General features: G+C 40.3%; 3 protein-coding genes and 1 long non-coding RNA gene across 5 annotated transcripts; 1 reads left to right on the forward strand and 3 right to left on the reverse strand.

Annotated features, from left to right (window-relative positions):
* Positions 1-120: 120 nt before the first annotated feature.
* Positions 121-4671, forward strand: kcnv2a (potassium channel, subfamily V, member 2a). The gene is made up of 2 exons (XM_028979917.1): positions 121-1686; positions 2376-4671. The coding sequence occupies exons 1-2, from the start codon at positions 379-381 to the stop codon at positions 2631-2633; spliced, it is 1566 nt and encodes a 521-aa protein (XP_028835750.1). The 5' UTR covers positions 121-378; the 3' UTR covers positions 2634-4671.
* Positions 4672-4673: 2 nt separating this feature from the next.
* pum3 (pumilio RNA-binding family member 3) lies at positions 4674-10382 on the reverse strand. The gene is made up of 18 exons (XM_028979909.1): positions 10317-10382; positions 10074-10171; positions 9813-9962; positions 9594-9732; positions 9394-9469; positions 9175-9268; positions 9008-9074; positions 8728-8902; positions 7492-7595; positions 7246-7324; positions 7069-7167; positions 6930-6983; positions 6695-6775; positions 6368-6510; positions 5995-6217; positions 5772-5859; positions 5603-5693; positions 4674-5030 (listed from the first exon to the last, which is right to left on the reverse strand). Exons 2-18 carry the CDS (start codon positions 10153-10155, stop codon positions 4904-4906), a joined length of 1872 nt encoding a protein of 623 aa, XP_028835742.1. The 5' UTR covers positions 10156-10171; positions 10317-10382; the 3' UTR covers positions 4674-4903.
* Positions 10383-11253: 871 nt separating this feature from the next.
* carm1l (coactivator-associated arginine methyltransferase 1, like) lies at positions 11254-18173 on the reverse strand. Of its 2 annotated transcripts, XM_028981338.1 has the most exons (13): positions 17992-18173; positions 16794-16919; positions 15922-16028; positions 15659-15763; positions 15401-15511; positions 14588-14765; positions 14398-14488; positions 13639-13720; positions 13446-13531; positions 13224-13313; positions 12420-12557; positions 11810-11899; positions 11254-11419 (listed from the first exon to the last, which is right to left on the reverse strand). In XM_028981338.1, the coding sequence occupies exons 1-13, from the start codon at positions 18149-18151 to the stop codon at positions 11410-11412; spliced, it is 1374 nt and encodes a 457-aa protein (XP_028837171.1). In that variant the 5' UTR covers positions 18152-18173; the 3' UTR covers positions 11254-11409. The 2 variants fall into 2 exon arrangements, with proteins under 2 accessions (XP_028837171.1, XP_028837170.1); XM_028981337.1 differs by lacking the exon at positions 11254-11419 and having other exon boundaries at positions 11607-11899.
* Positions 18174-18485: 312 nt separating this feature from the next.
* Positions 18486-19286, reverse strand: LOC114791215 (uncharacterized). Its single transcript, XR_003749936.1, has 3 exons — positions 19046-19286; positions 18814-18853; positions 18486-18615 (listed from the first exon to the last, which is right to left on the reverse strand). It is a non-coding gene; the product is annotated as an uncharacterized LOC114791215 (long non-coding RNA).
* Between the last annotated feature and the right edge of the window lie 577 nt (positions 19287-19863).

The raw sequence follows: 19863 nt of genomic DNA on the forward strand, positions 1-19863 counted from the left end.
ACCACATGTACACCATAGAAATAATAAAACTGAAAGCTTCTACTGTATAAAATGTTTCTATGTAATTTTTTTTTTTTTTTAAACCATATGCTTTTTAAAAAAAAATAAGATGTTTCAAAGCTGATATGAGTTTACATACATAAGCATTGGTCTTAAGGAGAAATTGTCAGCAACGGAAGATGGGGCGGAGACTCTGTGATGGAGAAGGGATAATGATATTTAAACCGCTAAGCGCTCGGCTCCCCTGTCAGCAACATTAGCTGGTCAGTATTGTGTCCAGCTCTGTCCTGCACTGTGATTCAGGGGGATTAGGCAACGTGATGCTGACGTGCCGACAGTATCCAGTGCAACTGGTGATCCGAGCAAAGGAGCTGCAACATGTTCAAGCTGAAGAGCAGAAGACAAAGCCTCTTCCCCAACTACAAACTTGGGGGGCCAGGTCCCACCGCTAAGGACCCAGAGGAAGATGAGTTGCCGTTGGCTCAGTGCTGGGTAAAACCATGGAACTCCATGCAAGAACTCAGTCGGGACATTTATGACATCTATGCTGAGTATGATGATGAGGATGATGACAAACTGTTGTCCACTCCAATGAGACAAGGCTCTCCTACTAAGAATTACATGCTCAACATCAATGTCGGTGGGAAGGTCTACCAAATCTCATACAGGGTTGCTGCAAAGTACCCAAAAACCCGAATTGGTAGACTGGCCACATACACGGACCACAGCAGGAAACTGGACCTGTGTGATGACTACACAGTCCAAAACAACGAGTTCTTCTTTGACAGGGATCCTGATATTTTCCACAACATTTTTAATTTTTACCGGACTGGTGTTCTTTGGATCAAGGATGAGTTGTGTCCTCGCAACTTCTTGGAGGAGATCAACTACTGGGGTGTTAGGATCAAAAACACCCACCGCTGCTGCCGCATATCATTTGAAGAGCGGCAGGATGAGTTGAACGAACAGCTGAAAGTGCAGCGTGAGCTTCAGGCAGAGGTGGAGATGGAGGAAAATGAGGAGCTCTTCCAGGACATGGCCTTTGGATACTCACGGCGCATTATCTGGAACCTGATGGAGAAGCCATTCTCCTCGGTCACAGCTAAGCTTATGGCCGTGGCCTCCAGCTTCTTTGTGTTGGTGTCGCTGGTGGCCATGACCCTGAACACTGTGGAGGAGATGCAGTACACCACCCCCACTGGTCAGTTGAGTGGGCGGACATATGGAGAGTACGTGGAGACCTTCTGCATAGCATTTTTCACCATGGAATACCTGCTCCGCCTGGTCTCCACTCCAGACCTGAAGCGCTTCGGGAAGAGCATGCTGAACGCTGTGGACCTCATTGCCATTCTGCCCCTCTACCTGCAGGTTGTCCTTGAGTACTTTGAGGATGAGGACCAAGCCAAACACAGTGACATTGAAACAGTTGGACGTGTGGGGAAGCTGGGCCAGGTGCTGAGGATCATGCGTCTGATGCGTATCTTCCGCATCCTGAAACTGGCGCGCCACTCCACTGGCCTTCGCGCCTTTGGCTTCACGCTGAGGCAGTGCTACCAGCAGGTGGGCTGCCTCTTCCTCTTCATTGCCATGGGTATCTTCACCTTCTCAGCAATGGTGTACACAGTGGAGCATGATGTTCACCAGACCAACTTCACTAGCATCCCTCATGCCTGGTGGTGGGCAGCTGTAAGTATCCATAAGATGTGTATCCAGAAGGTCATGTAGACATGACATGTAGCTCATGTAAATTGTATTTGACAAAATGGTGGCTTGTCTCAAAATTGTCCGCTCAACCTCAACTCCAAAAATGGTGGCCAGTAACATTTTGTCATAAAGGTGAAGAGAAAGTCATGGATAAATGTTTACTTTGCTATACTGCTGAGTTCTAGGGTAATGGGGATTGCAAATTCCTTTTTACCCAGGGGAGCTGGTTAGTCATTCAAGCGTGAGCAAGAGCTCACATTAGCAAATAGTGTGAAGGCCACTTCAGTGGCCCTGACCCAGCAGCGGTCGTCTGAATGCATTACACTAAATCTATAATGCTATTAAAGGCATCCTCTGTAAGAAACTTGGGCCAAGAACACAATTAGCCACATTGGTGTGTCCTTTGCAAAAATAATCCTGAAATGAGCGATTTGCTACTGTTCTCAATATACTTCTGCCATGTAAGAAAATTTCCATAAAATAATTAGCCAAAATAAACTCCCGATTGCGTATATATTTAAAGAGTAACTGTGTAAATGTTAAATGTATACAGTTTAATGCCAGTACCTTATTTGAATGGGTTGAATTATGTTTGATAAAGAGAAGCATCCTAAGTCTCAAGCATATGTCTCGTAAGAGTCATAGTTTAATAAATACATTTATCCCCTCAGGTCAGCATCTCCACAGTTGGCTACGGTGACATGTTTCCAGAAACTCACCTGGGTCGATTGTTTGCCTTTGCCTGCATTTCATTTGGAATCATTCTGAACGGAATGCCCATCTCCATCCTTTACAACAAGTTCTCTGACTACTACAGCAAGCTCAAGTCCCATGAGTACACCTCCACACTGAAAGCCCGGGGGAAAGTCCGCTTTGCCAAGCGAGCAGTCAAGAAGATGGCTGTGTGCTGTGAAGATGCTATGAAGTAAAGTATTTTGCAACAAATGGTTTAGAAAGGATTTGGGGATTTAAATGTCCTAAAACAAGGGAGAGGAGGAGTGTGAATCAGTTTTGAACTAGGACAGTTTTTGTGGTCCGCTGAAATGTGGCTTTGGTTAAAATAACAAATCCAAAGATAGAGCTGCTATTTATATTTAAACCTATATTTGTTTTTGTAGTGGCAATCTTAGATCTACTATAAAAAAATGTAAATATATTTTGTCAAAAAAAAATCTGTGTCTGTGCAGCCAAATACAGGTTAATATTAGAAAATGTGTCCTGGGTTTGCAGTGCTCCAGAGGAGCTGATACCCATGCATCTGTGTTTGATCATGATCAATAAATATTGACTATATTGCATTCACAGAAAAATGTGGGAGGTTATGATAATACATGTTTTGATTCAGAACAAAACTGATTTCATAAATATTCCTAGAGACTAAATATTTTCCTAAATATTTCTAGATTCTTCCACTATTTTATTACTTCAGAAATACTCACTTTATGACTTACACATGCAAGCTTGCCCTAATCCAGATCAGTCATGCATGATTAAAAATAATCAGTTCAAGAGGCAACATCTGGTTGACTAAAGCACATGTTCAATACTTCATCCCAACGTTCCGTATGTACAGCTGTGAGGCCAGATCACCTAAAGCCGATTTATGAACATACACACGGCTGGACTAAACCAACCTTTTCAGAGGTTGGCCAGATAAAACGCAATTCACAAGACCTAATGCACTGAAATCACTAGACTGCACCAAACATGATGCCATTAATCCGCATTAAGCATCCTTCTATGGGGAACTCATCTATAGGTGTGTGGAAGGTGCCATTTGTTTCAACTGTGATGTATCTACAGTGCCTCTGGAAAGTATTCATAGCACATCCCTTTTTCCACATTTTGTTGTTCCAGCCTTATTCCAAAATGGATTTTTATCCGAATTCTATGTAACAGCCCATAATGACATGAAAAAAAAAACATGTTCATAAGTATTCACAGCGTTTGCCATGAAGTTCAAAATTGAGCTCTGGTGCATCCAGTTTCCCCTGATCATCCTTCAGATGTTTCTGCAGTTGACAGTTCATGTCAGAGCACAAACCAAGCAAAGGAATTGTCTCGAGGCACAAATCTGGGGAAGGTTACAGAAACATTTCTGCTGCTTTCAAGTCAGCCTGCCTGGAGTTTGCCAAAAGGCACCTGAACTCTCAAACCATGAGAAACGAAATTCTCTGGTCTTTGGTATGAATGCTAAGTAAAGAAAAGAATGCCAGGCGCCACATTTGGATGAAACCAGGCAGTGGGCATCACCAGGCCAATATCATCCATATATTGAAGCATGGTGGCAGCATCATGATGTTGGGATGTTTTTCAGCTGCAGGAACTGAGAGACTAACCAGGATAGAGGGAAAGATGGATGACTGCTGATATGTACAGAGTGCCTTTGAACTGGGGCAACAACTCAGCTTTCAGCAGAACAACGACGCAATAATGAAGCAGTGGCTTCAGGACAACTCTGTATATTTCCCACTTGTGGGACTAATAAAGGATCTTATCTTATCTTATAAATGTCCTTGAGTGGCCAGCCATTGTCATTATGAAGTGTTGTGTGTAGAATTCTGAGCTAAATTTTGAAATAAGCCTGTAACATAAAATGTGGTAAAAGTGATGCACTTTCCAGGTAATCAGCTGTCTAAATCTCAGTGGCTTTACATGATGAATGGGGCTGTGTTTAGTAATGTTGGTTTGGTGTCACAAGCCCTCGTGGCTTCAAGTGTGAGGTAAATTATTCCTGTGACATTTCTTTCAAATGTGCTTAATTAATTCTCGCTGAAGTGACAGTGAAATGATTGTTATTGTGAAACACTGCAGGACAGCACACGGTGAAATGTGTCCTCCGCTTTCAACCAATGGTTCCATTGTGTGTCATTAAACATCCCAGTGAATGTGATTCACATATGTGAATGTATGTAATGAACATGTAAACATAAGTAAAATTAAAAGTAATTAAAACTAACACAAACACACATTCTCATCTGGTATTTTACTGTTAAAATTATTTCCACATAAAGGTATACATAATACATAATAAAACAAGTCAATGTTCAAGTGTGTATTCCACAAACATTTCAAGAAATACGGCAAAAGAATTAGTCATTCAAAAACAACAAAGGGTTCCATTAAATGTAGAAAATCTGCACACTGTATACCATGTCCAGTAAAAATAATCAGCAGCAGACAGGAAAGGGGGTCTCTCTCAGGCCAGCTTTTCAAGCAGCACCTCCACACCCTTTGAGTTTTGCATCTTCTGCAGATCAGGAACGAATGACTTTAGGGCTTCTCTCACCTCTGCAGCCACCCCTTCATTAGCACTCTGGAGGAGACTGAGGCAGGGGAATAAGGCAGAGAAACTTTACAGCTGTAACCATGACAACCAGGTCAAATTTCACCAAGTTGAAAAAGAAGACCTGCCCTCCTCCAACTCAAACTCCACCCAGTGATCATAAGACAAAATCCATGAATGAATTCTGACATCTGGAAACTCTGAACAGATGCAAAGTATAAAACAGAACCTTTCCTCTGACTGAAAACAATGGAAAAACAAATAGGCGCCATGTGAACGTGGAACGTGAATCTCTGCTGCTTAAGGTCTTAAAGCCTGGAGATTAACACTGAGAACAGCAACTGAGCCAGAGTGGGGGAGGAGCAAGCAAATGGAGCAAATGACAGGAGAAAAATGAGAGGAGGCGAGGTCCAGTGCTCGCTAGAGACTCAAGCATTTCTGTTTGTGTTAACCAGCTGTGCATAAGACACAGTTACACCTAATCCCTGTATACTGTCTGGAACTGTTCTCTCACATAACGGTTCTCAGTTTACACCAATTTCACAACCCGGGTAATTTACCAGTCTACATTATTTAATTAAAATAATAAGAATTATCAGTGGTGTTACTGACCAGCAAAGCACAATGGCTCCTCGGTTGACAGAAGTCCAGGTCTTTAGCTTTTCCAGTCCCACTTTCTCCAGCAGAACCTGTGAGAAACATTCTGAACACACACATATCTACAGTGAAGAGATCAGCACAGCATCCCCGATGTACTGTGAAAATGGGCCGTTGAAATTACCTTCCCTGCTCGTCTCCTGAAGATGACGGTCCTGATCAATGAGCCATTTCAGGACCAGGTGGCCAGCAGGATGTTCAACTATGTGTAGCTGTAAACAGACAAAGGTCACGTCCTCAGCTTTCTTAAACCAAATATCCCACACTCCTCATTCAGCTGCCAAGGTTTGTGTTCTTTTACTCACTTTCTAATCAATCAATCAATGAAATTAGAGTTGGTAACTCACCTGGCTGTCGATTCCACCAGGTACAAACTCTTCTGCAGCCATTCCTGCTACCACCTCCATTGCCGGTCGAAGGTCACCAACAGCATCCCTCAGAATGCAGCTGACCACCCCACACAGTGATTTGTCAATCACCATTGAGCAAGCGCTCTCACACAAGTGCTTTAGCAGAGGCGGGGACACAGCCTCCAGCAGCTCCTGGCGCCGAATATTGACATCTTTCTTACTAAAAACACAAAAAGAAGAAAGATTACAACCTGCCTTATATGTCATTTGTTATTACATAACATGAAGAAACAATGGTTTTAGTTGCAAGGCATGTTAGACACGAGGCATCTTGGTTCAAGTTTTTGTTTTATCAAAAGCTGAGGGGAACCTGTGGGCATTGCCATCGCCTTGCTCCAGCAGGTGGATGATCTCTGGCAGCAGGTGGCCAGGGTCTCTTGGCCGGAGCAGGTATAGAAGCACCTTCCTCCCATGTTTATTGCTGATGATGTCGGACAGAGAAGCAATAAGCTCCTGGAAAGGACAAACAGAAATCAGGTTTAAGTAGAACCTGCGTGTGTATTTACTCCCACAGCAACCAACCAGAAGCTCCTCAGTTCAGGGCAGTTGCACGTTAAACCTTCAGCAAACCTGCTGACCAGACGTTAGAGAGCATTGCGGGGCTAGAGCAGAGGGGGTGGTCAGGAGAATCTCTCACCGATAGGATTGCTTGTTTCACCAGCTTTGTGTCATCAATGCAATCAAATGCAGCCAGAAGAACCAAATGCGCAAACTCCCCCTGAGAGACAAACATTAGTGGTCACCAGTGCTCTGTTTATGCTCAAATGGACGCATATGTTTTACATTACACATATGATGTCACAAGCATAAAGTGTTAGACACTGCACCATGCATGTAAAAAACATGGGTAACTGGGGGAAAAGACATCTTACCATTGCAAACTTGTCAACGTATGTCTTCAAGGTTTTGACAATTACTTTTCGATCCTGAAACACAGTGTAACATTTGTAAACACAGACAATTTCTTCATTTGGACAGACATATATGCAAGGCGAGTTAAAAAATTCTCACCTTAGGTGTGCCATGCCACAGACAATACATGGCTACTCTGGCCCCATCGTGTGTATGTGCCATATACACCACAGCTTCTCTGATTGATTCAATCATTTCCTACAAAAGAGATTTAAATTAAATAATTGGAAACGTAAAGAAAAAAAAATAAAATAAAAAACAAACAAAAGCTCTTACTGTTCTCTGTTTAGCTGGAGCAAAGAGGAAAAAGTCTAGGAAGACCTTATGAACAAGAGAGTGTTTCAGTACAGCCTCCCTGGAATTAACCAATAAGAGTTGATTTAAGTACTTTTTTCATAAACATTTTTGCCACTTCAGTCTCACTGGTCCAACAAAGGTGAATACAGTTATTAACATTGAGGTTATCCAGAGGACAACATGCATAACTGACGATCAAATGTTAATTACATTACGTCTACTCACTTCTGTGCCATAGGAACCAGGGTTTGTTTAATTTCCTCCATAATGTTGCTCAGTTTCTCTGGATTGCTTTCCAGAACCTTGTCCAATGTGGGACAAACTGCAGACTAAAACACACAATTCATCTTTCTGAATATTTTCATATAGTTACTGACAGAGAGAACTTCTCGTGAGTTTAGTGAACGAACACAGGGTTTACTGCACTTACAAAATGCCATAAATACCATACATGTAGTTCTGCACGATTAATCTAATCGCAATCGTAATCGCGATGTCAGCCTGTGCGATTACTTTAACGCAAAAAGCTGTGATTTAAATGATTAGTACATGGACTGGATCGGATATGTTGCCGATCCATTCTCTCAAAGTTTGCGAGCTGACTGAAGTCTCACATCTCGTGTCTCACATCTCAGTCGGATGTGACGTGTTTGGTCACATGACTTTCGATTCAGAGACATATGGTTAGATGGCGCATGACGCGCTGCAGCGTACATATTGCTATAGGCTCTGCTGTGGCGTGAAGCATATACATGTCTATGGAGAGACGTGCTTAAAAATGCCTCACTCTTGTGCTGCTTGGGGCTGTACAAACCGCTGTATGCTCCAAACCAGATCCCGGGAGTTTACATTTCATAGGTAAGGCTGGACATTGTTTTGAATATATTTGGCCATTATAAAATCCAGTTTTATAAGCCTTAACCTTAGCTAAGCTAGCAAAGCTATGCATTCCTGTGTTCAAGTCAGCCTCCAAACAACGTTTTGGCTAAACGTAGGCATTAACTAGTTAGACTGTTCTTAGCTGTTTAGTTAACTTTTCTCAAACTTTGAAGGTTTCCTAAAGAAATTCACCTCAGTTTACAAATCTTAACCTTAGCTAAGTTAGCAAAGCTATGCATCCCTGTGTTCAAGTCATTTTATAATGGCCAAATATAATCAAAACAGTTGTTTAGCCTTACCAGGGTTGTAGTTCGACAGTAATGTAAAAAAGTTTGTGATTATTTAATTTTGTAGAATATTGTATTTTGAAAGCACAGGGCATTTCAGGTTGTTATAAGTAGTTTGTATGTTTCACTTTGAAATTAAACTTTTCACTATTAGTATGCGACTTTTCATTGATATACAAGCAAATGTCCTTTATCACATCGCAATCGCAATATTGATCTCAATAATCGCAATATGTCTTTTTCCCCAAATCGTGCAGCCCTACATACATGTATTGAAAAAAACTCATATCCTGACCTTGAACACTTGGAAAGTATTTCCATAGAGCTCCTCTGTGAGCATGAGTCTCTGCGCCAGTATGGCCTTGTTGTTGTAGGCATACTCAACGATTGAGGAAGCTGATGAGTGCCGCAGCATCTGCCTCACTTTCCCTTTAAAAGCCACCATCACAGCAGCTACCTGCTGCTTGTTCCTGACAAACAGAACCCGTAGGCCAAAGTCAAAGTTTGGGTATCAGGACAGAAAAAATATATACTTTCAATATAAAACAAACAAAAAAATGATTAAGATGTCTTACCCATACATTAGAAATTTCTTAACAATATTTCTGCCATATTTTGATTTACTCAACTCAACCAAATGATCTGAAACAATACAGGAAGTGCAATGCACATAAGTTTTGTTATTATTCCATAAAAGATTTTATGATAGTTATTAGTGTTTTTTGCATAGCAAAACAATGACCTTTGAGCTCTTCAAGCACATCTTGTCTCTGCTTTTCATTTGCAAACTGAATAAAACACTGCAGCACGCGTGTGGAGTCATGAGCAAAAGCAATCTGGAGAGATCCAAGTGGAGGGGGGGAAAAAAAAACAAAAAACATTTTTTTTCATTGTACATTAAAAATGTCAACACGTTTGTTTTAAAGGAGCAACCATATTGTTTTCTACATGAAACACTTACTGATTTGACCTTCCCACGGAGCATTTTGTGTAACTCCTTCATAAGTTCAGCCCGCTTCTCTTTGTTACAGTCTTTTCTGTTTGTAAAGAGTAAAGACATGATCTACAACAACTGATTGGATTACTGTATGCGAGAACCTTCATTTCTTTAACGATTCGAAACGCAACAGAAAATACAGGGTACCACAACCCTGAACTCACCTTCTCAGAGACTCCCATACTTTCTTAGAATTTGCAACAATGCTGTAAATCTCCTTCATCTCATTCTGTTGTCGGTTTTGTTTAAGTATTTTTTTCTTCTCTTTAAGATCAGCCCACTTTGGTTTCTTTGCCTCTGAACCTGCAGACAGAACGATGGGTGTAAGTAATACATTACTATTGAAGTGGGGCGCAAAAGTATTTTTCACCAGCATCACACACCATCTTGCTTTGAACTAGAAAGCTTTCTCTTTTTCCCCGGAGCTCCTGTGGTTTTTGTTAACTTCTGGGACTCTTTACTCTTTCCCTTCTTTTCAAACTTCTTTCCTCTGACTGCAGGATTGGGCTTGAAGGAACGCTTGCCTGGTTTACCTGCAGGTTCAAATGAATCAGTGTTTTTACAAATATCCAAACATCCAAATAGCCATTCACAAAAATCGTATAAACATTGAAATGTAACGTGCTTAATAGTAGCATGCTTACCTGAAGAGGCACCATCCTCCCCTTTGAGCACGGACCTTTTCCCTGTCTTATACGAAAACGCTTTCTTTGGTTTCGCTTCCATGCTGGTAAAGTTAACTCTGGAAAAAAACTACAGCGTTAGGCTCTACGTACCAGTCATTCAAACAATGTTCTACAAGCTAAAGTTGTTCAGTGAACTAAATTCGCGGTGCATATGAAGTAGTTCATTTTGGTATTTAAAAGCAGTGATCGGCGCATACATACCAGATTCTGTCCTCCCATGTGTTCACAGCTGCACGATCGAAACACGGCAACTCTAAACACGTGCCAGTGACCTGTCGTAAAACGACGTAAAATCCGCGTGTGCGCGAGAGTCATTTCCATGGCATTTTCAGCTTCTGCAGAAGCAGTAATTTACATTTACAGAATTTATCATATTATAATATGAACAACTGCCAGCACCTAATGTAATGGCATGTAGTCCCCCTACTGATGTTTTATCATTTACATTTACATTATTCAGACACCCTTATCCAGAGTGACTTACAATCAGTAGTTACAGGGACAGTCCCCCTGAAGCAACTTAACCAGTTTTGGTAAAAATTGGTAAGGATTTTGATTGGTGTGCCAGATTTCCTCAGCTTCCTCTGAAAGTAGTCTTTTCTGTGCTTGTTTGATGAGGTGTTGTCTGTTATGAGTCCAATTCAGATGTGCTGATGTAAGATAATGTCTTGTTGAAGTCTTGTTACCGACAATCACTGACTTGGGTGTGTCTGTGCAGAGGGATGATGTCAGTCCCAAGGGGAATAACTGTATTGAATGCTGAGCTCAATAAAAAGGATCCTCACACATGTGTCTCTGCCCTTCGGGTGTATGAAGACTGTTGTATCATCAGTGGACCCATTCTAGTGATAAGTATACTGTAGGGGGTTGAGGGTGGCTGGGAATGATTTCTGAAAGTGTGCCATTACTATTCTATCTATGGTTCAGGACAAATAATATGACTTGAACAGACAGGATAACAAGACTGTTTATTATACATTTAGACAAAAGTGTTTTAACAATACATAAGCATTATGACGGGTATATGTTTCATGGCATTTGTTTATTTATTATGGCATTTATCAGACACCCTTATCCAGAGCAACTTACAGTCAGAATTTACAGGGACAGTCCCCCTGGGGACACTCAGGGTTAAATGTCTTGTTCAGGGACAAAATGGTTGTAAGTGGGGTTTGAACCTGTGAATTTCATATGAATTCTGGTTCATATGAAAGTGTGTTAACCACTAGGCTACTACCACCCTATACTGGACTACTACCACTGGCTTGACTGGCAGACTGGTATCCACTGTGACTTAGCCATACCTGAGGAAGAAGAAAAAGAAATCAGTGCCAAAACATCAGACTGAAATACTCATTTGCTGCTTTTGCAATACCTCCAAATGTGCTGCCTTATACTGAACTAAACAATATAATACAATAAATCTAATTATTAATCACCTTGGTAGATTACAGGAATATACAGACGCAATGCCAGTTAATTTCGGTCCCGTCAATCGCTCAAATATGGATTCCTCACGTCAGTTTATTTTATACAGTGTGAAGCACGAAAAAAGCTTGTGTTTTACATTGGGTTGAAAAAATGTTGGTGAAATGTGCTTCTTTGTTTTGGTTGTGTTGCTTTTTGAACACAGGCCTACCATGGTGGTATCTGTTTTTATTAACAAAATAATAAATGTTTCAGCAGAAACTAACCGGAAGAAAGGATTTTTGAGATCCAGTGTATTGCCAGACTTAAACCCTGACTGATCGACTGCAGCTGCAATGTGAATGTCGTAGCTCTGTCTGTAGAGGAGAAAACATAGATGAGAATATGCTGACGTGTTCATATTAATAACTGGTGGCCCAGCTGGGGTGCCTCCTGAACCTTATGATAAGTAGGGTGGTAGTAGCCTAGTGGGTAACACACTCGCCTATGAACCAGAAGACCCAGGTTCAAATCCCACTTACTATCATTGTGTCCCTGAGCAAGACACTTAACCCTAAGTTGCTCCAGGGGGACTGACTCTGTAACTACTGATTGTAAGTCGCTCTGGATAAGGGTGTCTGAATAATGTAAATGTAAATGTAAATGATAAAACATCAGTAGGGGGACTACATGCCATTACATTAGGTGCTGGCAGTTGTTCATATTATAATATGATATTATAATAACACAGCATGTGATTATTGTTTGGGGAAATGCTAACCAAGATTTCATAAGAACCAATAAACGGAACATAAAAGTAATAAAAGTGAATAAAATTGTCAGACGATAGACAACAATATCTTCACTTCTGTAATTTCCTTCTGCATTTTTATATACCTTTTGTTGGCTATTAGCTGAACCTTTCCAGACAATGTCTGTCCAGTTTTGGCAAACAGTGGGGTCTGCAACAGGCAGCGGACCTGGTACCAATGTGTCAGGGGTTCAGTGGGAGCTGTCGACAGCCATACAGTCATCCTGTCAAAGCAATCCAGTTCAGGTCATTAGTAAAGGTTGGAAGGTTGCAGGTTTGGTTCCTGAACTGCCAAGTTTTCACTGAGGTGGCACTGCCCACTTCTCACCAAGGGTGATGGTTAAAAACAGAGGAAAATTTTTGATGTGTCACTGTGTGTTGTGCATACATTGAATGCAAAAGAATATTATTTAGGAATTTCAGAGGGTGGAAAAGAAGGCATGGCTGTTTCTTTGTGGAAAAAACAATGAAGAATTGTACCTTTTGTTTAATATATGAAATACTGTGCTTTCATATATTTAGGGAGAAATGTCTATGCTATAAACATTTCTCTGTCTAGTTACTGAGGTCAGGTTTGGGATGAAAGCTGGTCGAGCTGGCAGTAATAAATTGAATATAAAGGGAAAGAGATGTACATCATCTGCAGGGTACCTAATTTCATATCCTTGTACCCATTTCATGCACATACTGTATTTAGAAATGTATTTTATGAACTGGTTTTATTGAGTTATCATACCAATGTCATGACTTCTCATTAGTTCTATTTGTCCTTTTTTACTGGACCTCAACATTCCCATTATTGATCTTAGATCAATTCATATGAAATTTCATTTTCATCTAAATAAATCCTGTGAATGGACTATGATGAACATTGAATTATGCTTCCTTACCTTGAACCTACAAAGGCAACATCAAACCAGAAGGCCAATCCATGGATCAGTCCTGTCTGCATAAGTTTAAACACAAAGGGAATCTCCATCCTGTGATTGACAGTGGTTGGTTGTTATTTTGAGTCAACAATTTCCAATATATCCATCATTAATGTGCACTTCCCATGTGCAACAGCAATTGACATATTTGAATTCTTGCTTAAAATATTATAGGACACAAACCTGTGTAAGTCTTCTTCATTGGCTTCTAAAAAATTGATAGTGTATTTTACAGATTTGGCCATCAAAATGTGCATGTCAAATGTATCCTACAGTGAAAAGAAATCAGAGAAACAGTTTGATAGGTTTACCTACAGTAGGTGTGCATTAAAGTCTTTACTGTGGTGCCACTGCTTATATCAGTGTGGGTACTCACTACTATGGGCTGTCTGAAAAACTCATCCATGGCTGCGGAGTGAAGTGCATTCAGATTCACTCCATAGAAACATGTCTGCTGCCTGCCAAGAAAGTCAAGCAACGTCTGCATGTCAAACGTTCACTAACACACCTGAAATAACACACCTCAGGTTATGAAATAATAAACAAACAAAAAGAAGGCAAAAAGTTAAACATTTGAGTCTCTCCAATGCAGGGAGCTTTTGCTGTGATGGCATTTCATACTCTTGGCTTTTCTCAACCACCCATTAGAAAGCAGGGATGGTTTTCCAACAGTCCTGACAGCATCTTTTCATTCACTCATGTTACTGAGCATCTCCTGAAGGGACTTTTGATGATGACAATAATGAACAAAGAAGTAATTAAGGTAAAAAGAGGCGACTCTGAAAAAACACATACATCTCCTGCAACTAAAAATTCTGAATATGTTTCTTGCATTGGATTCTTCAAAATAACCTTCATCTTGGTCTCCAAAGAAGATTGTCCAAATTTTGACTGGTATAGTATTGTAGAAGCAAATGACAGTAATAACGAATCTAATATGTAACACACCATCCAAATAATATTAATGATAATCAGATTTACAATGGACAGTTTACAACCATTCCAGATGCATATATTTTACAACAAAATACAGAAACATACAGACAGTAACATGCTGTATTCAGATTGAAATACATATCAGGAGGTGCTTCTGCTTGTTTCAATTTGTATGGTTCAACCTGTTGTGATCTCTCACCAGAAGCTGGACCGGGCATGCTGCTCTATGAACAGTTGCTCATCTGTAAATGGGGCGAGGTGGATATCACTAGATGTGGGAAACATTACACCTGAACAAAATGCAATGGAGATAATAAATTGTGAAATTTCACCGTAAAAATCAACTTGTTATGACAGTAATTACAATGCTTGTGAAACCCAATATACACCTTTAGGCTTCAGCCATTTTTTGGAGTGGAGGTAACTGTCCAGCATCCTTTCATTCAGCAGCATGTAACTGATGGGTTCTGAAATAATGACGTCAACTTTCTCTGGACAGGACACTTCCTCAATTTTCCCGGTCAGAACCTCAATTTTGTCTGACAAGCAGTTCTCCTTCACCAGCATCTAAAAGCACAAGGTCTATAAGTTGCCAGAATCCAATAAAAGCACCATAATGACTCTTTCTTAATTATATCTGGCTTATCAGATCAGAAGAAATGTGCAGCAAATTCAACACACATCTGGTGGCTTTCAAAAAACAACATTTGTTTTTAATGAGTGGAAAATGGAGCAGAGTAAACTATGCTTGACTGGCAAAAATCTATTCACCCACGAAAATATGTTTCCATTCCCTTAACAGACCTTTCTAAGCCAAATACCATCCATGCAACATTAAGAACACAATTTTGCGCCATAGACTAAAGTGGTTGTAGTTTTCTGAAATGTAATCTTTTTTTTCATCAAAATCATTTTTTAAATCATAATTAATTAACACAACTAAAAAGATGTAGGTGCTTCCTCTGCCTTTTTTTAGTGCAAGGAGGAACAAGAGGAGCACTGCCACAGCCCTGCAAAATGACCACAAATGTGCACGTGTCTGCTCAAACGGTCAGAAACAGACTCCATGAGAGGTGGGGGTTGTGAATATAGTGAATGTGAAGAATATTTAGTTCATTCAGATCTAGGATGTCTTATTTTTGTGTTCCTTTTTTGTAGTGTATGTATTTTCACTGATAAAGGATTTGACACCGCAGGCTTGCCTTGGTGTACTGGGCGACAGAACTGGCTTCCACTGCATATATCTTCTTTGCTCCAGCTTGCACAGCAAAAAATGACAGAATTCCTGTTCCACAGCCCACATTCAACACAATCTGCCAAGACAAGAAAAAAATTACATTACAACTCCAACAACAGATGGTGAGGGCACATGCAATAGACTTTTATTAAGAAGAATTAAGAAGAAATTAAGAAGAAACTTAGTTTAATAATTAGCAATTCCTGAACTTGTCTTCTGTCACCTTATCTTTGAAGTCCAGGTCATTGAGCAGGATGGCTTTCTGATAGGTTGCTGTTTTCAAGTAGTCTTGCAGCATGTTCTGCTGCTGGGACAGCCAGCCAAAAAACTACAGAGAGGTGGACTTTGTCAGAATGGTTTAATCTCACTTATGTACACATATGTAAACTATACATTCTAAAATTAGCATTATATGTTATATATAGATACCAATAAACGTCTTATTCTAATATTTATCCACTGCGGCAAGATTGCACGTTTCTTTACCTGGAAGTATTGCGTATTTAATGAGTCCTCTATTCTGTGATCAGAGGTGGATAGCTTCATCCCTGGATTTCTCCATCTCCTTAGCAATGTATGGAAAGCCTGAAACTCTACAAAATATTCGATAAGGAACCAACCAGCATGACAAAATGTTGAAGAACTGTTGATGTCTATGGGACAGGCATTAGGAAAAGGGAATAATGGTATAATGGTGCAGCACATAGAGATCTTATTCCATCTGCTACCCCTTAAATGTGTGTTCATACCTCATGAACAACCAGAACGCTCAACAAGCGCGAGAATAGGGGCGCCCCGCATGCTGAACTGGGCCATGTCAGTAAGGACCATTTCATTCAGCTATGGACCTGCTGGTGGAATAACAGAACTCCAGTAGAGCTTGCAGTTTCCAGTAACGCTTGTCTGATTATGCACGCACTCCTGCACAGACGGGGATTTATTTCAAAACTTCTCATCTCTCTCTTGAATGATGAGCTCAACTACAATGCATGTGTGATTTAAAATGACAAAGTGTCTAAAATGACTAAAATTAGGGGAATATCCACAGAGGGCCTGAGCTTCACTAAAGGAGGGTGAACAACTGAGGAAGAACATTTCAGAAATCTTTAGATATGAATGAATTCAAAAGGGGCTGATTCAGACGTGCCTACAATCCTAGCCTGCATGAAAATATCCACTAGACCTGATTCAACTAATGAATGTTATTCATGTTATTCGTAATTGCCCATATAATTGAGTCATCTGTCTGGAACATTTGAAATTTGACCATAAGAGTGCTCTTCAGAATCTCATGGTCTATTGTGCTTTAATATCAGATGGACATGTTGTTGTGATTTGCTGGGGTCTAAGCTACTCACCCAGGTGTGTTTTGAAGCTCAGCAGGACACTAACATAGCCCTGGGTGATGAGGAGGGACTGAGCGCCCACCCGACAGTGTTCTGTGTCCATACTGAAGGAGAAACTGAAGACGCACACCCTTACGCCTACAGTCACACACAAACATATATTTCCGCAATGAATTTGAAGTAATTTTGAAGAAAATCATGTTGACCTTTAGGTTTTAATGAAATGAATTTGGATGTGGTTGTGCAATAGTGGGAGTGCAATGGTGCTGTTAAGGTTTAAGCAGCATGTGCTGGCTGCCATGCCCACTGGGCCGTGGCAGAAAACAGGGGGTGCTGCAGCCATGGGTTCCAAGTTTAAACGGAGCCTTACAGCCATAAATCCCAGCCTGTCAGCACAGCCAGACCACACAGGGAAGAGGAAAATGTGCAATCCACCTGAACAAAGAGAGCAGGGAGGTTACGACTATCCTCCTTTACTCTGTGCCCAAATCTTTAATGTTCTCAGCAGCATAAATGAATATTATGCAGAATACTTTCAGAATACGAAACTGTCTTTTTTCCCCATCAGTATCAATGGTGTTCATTAACATTAATGCTGTATGGATGGATGAACTTTGCATGTTACAATTAAATTCCAAAAAATAATTTTCACCGCCCAAGGTGGTAGTAGCCTAGTGGGTAAGACACTCGCCTGTGAACCAGAAGACCCGGGTTCAAATCCCACTTACTACCATTGTGTCCCTGAGCAAGACACTTAACCCTAAGTTGCTCCAGGGAGACTGTCCCTGTAAATACTGATTGTAAGTCGCTCTGGATAAGGGCGTCTGATAAATGCTTTAAATGTTAATGTAATTTTCATAGCTCACCATATAGTTGAAATATACTGAACTTTTAGCTCATTATATTAACAGTTTATTAAGTTAGGGGTAATTCCCTATGTACAACAGCACCAAAAATATTAAAATCTGCATTTTAACAAATGTTTGTTAATTCAGCTATTAATCACAGGATCCAAGTTCTCCATTAACATTTGAGGTGTAAAAGTGCAGCTGGTAGTAAACATGACTGGAGGACAATTAAGTTGCCCTAGAGGAACGGTCCTTGAAAATAATGCTTGGTTGCTAATGTTGATGCATTTTCAAAAACCTTACAATATATAAAACTACCAAAAGCATTTTATATCAAAATCCCATTCATTCTGCAATCTTACCATCCTGAGTGGTGAAGACCAGTCCTTTCAAGTCCTTGGTGATTTCTAATGACAGGTTTTTATGCTGCTTCTGGCTTGACGTCTGAACACTTCCTTTCGCTTGGTCTTCATTTAGAAATAAGATATTTACAGAGAAGGTCGCCTGTTCTTCAGCCTCCATGTTCCTAAATTGTATTCCTTGCTCATGGACATCCACGTGAAATGTGATTTAGTTCAGCCCTGTGCTTGACTTAACTTTTGCAGTCGCTCAATCTAGGAGGAGGAGTCTTCGTGCAGGGTCACATGAGGCAAATATGGCATATTGTAGCACAACAGGGAAAATAGTCCATTTTGAATATTCACAGGGATGTGCATCAGTATATTTTAAAAGTACATTAAACTTGGGGTCTGTTTCCCGATTCATGAATTAAGTCTTATACTTTTGCAATCTAGGCCTTATCCTGAATTCCTTAACACTTTTTCAAAAGGCTTGCAAATATAAAACCCAGACATAGTTAGAAAAAGAATTTTTTTAATTCATTTGAGGGGGTGGGGGGCAATTACAGAAAACATTCATAAATAATCAGTAAGTCTTAAGTCTTCTGCAGAGATTCACTGCTCACCAGTATCCCAGGGTCTTCAAAGCTGTAATGGAAAAAAAAAAATCAAAATTAAGAAACTGTAAAGAATAAACAGTCACAGAAGCCCCCCCCCCACTGCACCCTCATAATTATGCCTTATAATCTTTCCCAATATTGAGGTCAGATGGGTAGTGATTAGCCTATAATCATTGGGACAGTGCGTTGATCAAGAGCACGAAGCAAAATCCAAAGCAATGCTTACCATTGTTTGTAAAAACCTTCAAATGTCTCCTCCGAGAAACCTGAAAGACGACAGAGTGAAGTGAGCATTTTCAGGCTAGCAGAGCTCCGCGTGGGCTAAACGTGGGCAGCCACGTGTCCTCATACTACAATAGAGTAATCACGCTCTTCATTATGTGAACAGCAGAAAGGGTTTTAAATCATCGGACAAACAAAACGTTACTTAAAATTGGGGGAAAAAAACGAGCATTTACCGTCGAAATTATGTAGACATCCAATGGCGAAAACTTCAACGCCCGCAAAAATACACAAGTCCTTGCCGATCTACCCCCAACAACCAATAAAAACGAGGTTTATAATCAAATAAACAGCTGCTACGAAGATTACAAAGACATTTGGTATAAAAACTACTTTCGAACGACAGCGTGGACTGGCGGCCCGACAGAGAGAGAGTCGCTTCCAGCCCAGGAGCGAAAACGGCAGCTTCAAGAAGGAAGCAACGTAAAGGAGCCTGTAGCTGTCTGACCGACCAATCAGAAGAGACTTTATTGAACTGTGGGCGGGCCCGTTTTCGAGTTTGACTACGAAAAGTAGTGGCGAGGCAAAAAAAATGTAATTAACAGCTGACAATAAAATATACTGTTTAAGCGATAAATCTTAACAAAAATAACTGCAATTGTGCAGTACCCAATGTTTATTTGTCGACTGGTTGAATCGCCCAGACGATTCAATTCACATGTACTTAATTTGAAGATTTCATACACTGTTCACAAGCAAAATGGGCGAGAAAACCTTAAACCTGGAATTAGAACAAGACAAATATTCTCGTGGACAGAATTTTTCAAAAGGGGAACACTCAACAAACTCATAAATCTTTTTTAGATTACTGCCCCAGCTTTATAATAATTTTATTTATTTTATAATACTAGGATCTACTCTGTGGCTAAACATGAAATTATGAGTGATTAATTTATCATGCAACATCTGTACAACATTCTGAGTCTCATATCATTGTGTGTGACAAAAATCATTAGATTGTGAAATACTTAAAAGAGATTTTAATTTTCCCATT

This window comes from Denticeps clupeoides, chromosome 5, assembly GCF_900700375.1.
Source record: "Denticeps clupeoides chromosome 5, fDenClu1.1, whole genome shotgun sequence".
In the NCBI taxonomy this organism is placed as follows: domain Eukaryota; kingdom Metazoa; phylum Chordata; class Actinopteri; order Clupeiformes; family Denticipitidae; genus Denticeps; species Denticeps clupeoides.

Coding starts and splice junctions, on each gene's coding strand:
- pum3 (XM_028979909.1), bottom strand. CDS start 10,155: ATGGAAGCGAAACCAAAGAAAGCGTTTTCGTATAAGACAGGGAAAAGG. Junction 9,075..9,174: donor TGTGCTTGAAGAGCTCAAAG/GTCATTGTTTTG, acceptor GTATTGTTTCAG/ATCATTTGGTTGAGTTGAGT. Junction 8,903..9,007: donor AAGAAATTTCTAATGTATGG/GTAAGACATCTT, acceptor TCTGTTTGTCAG/GAACAAGCAGCAGGTAGCTG.
- carm1l (XM_028981337.1), bottom strand. CDS start 18,151: ATGGAGGCTGAAGAACAGGCGACCTTCTCTGTAAATATCTTATTTCTA. Junction 16,920..17,991: donor GGTCTTCACCACTCAGGATG/GTAAGATTGCAG, acceptor GTGTGACTGTAG/GCGTAAGGGTGTGCGTCTTC. Junction 15,764..15,921: donor TAAATACGCAATACTTCCAG/GTAAAGAAACGT, acceptor ACCTCTCTGTAG/TTTTTTGGCTGGCTGTCCCA.
- kcnv2a (XM_028979917.1), top strand. CDS start 379: ATGTTCAAGCTGAAGAGCAGAAGACAAAGCCTCTTCCCCAACTACAAA. Junction 1,687..2,375: donor ATGCCTGGTGGTGGGCAGCT/GTAAGTATCCAT, acceptor TTATCCCCTCAG/GTCAGCATCTCCACAGTTGG.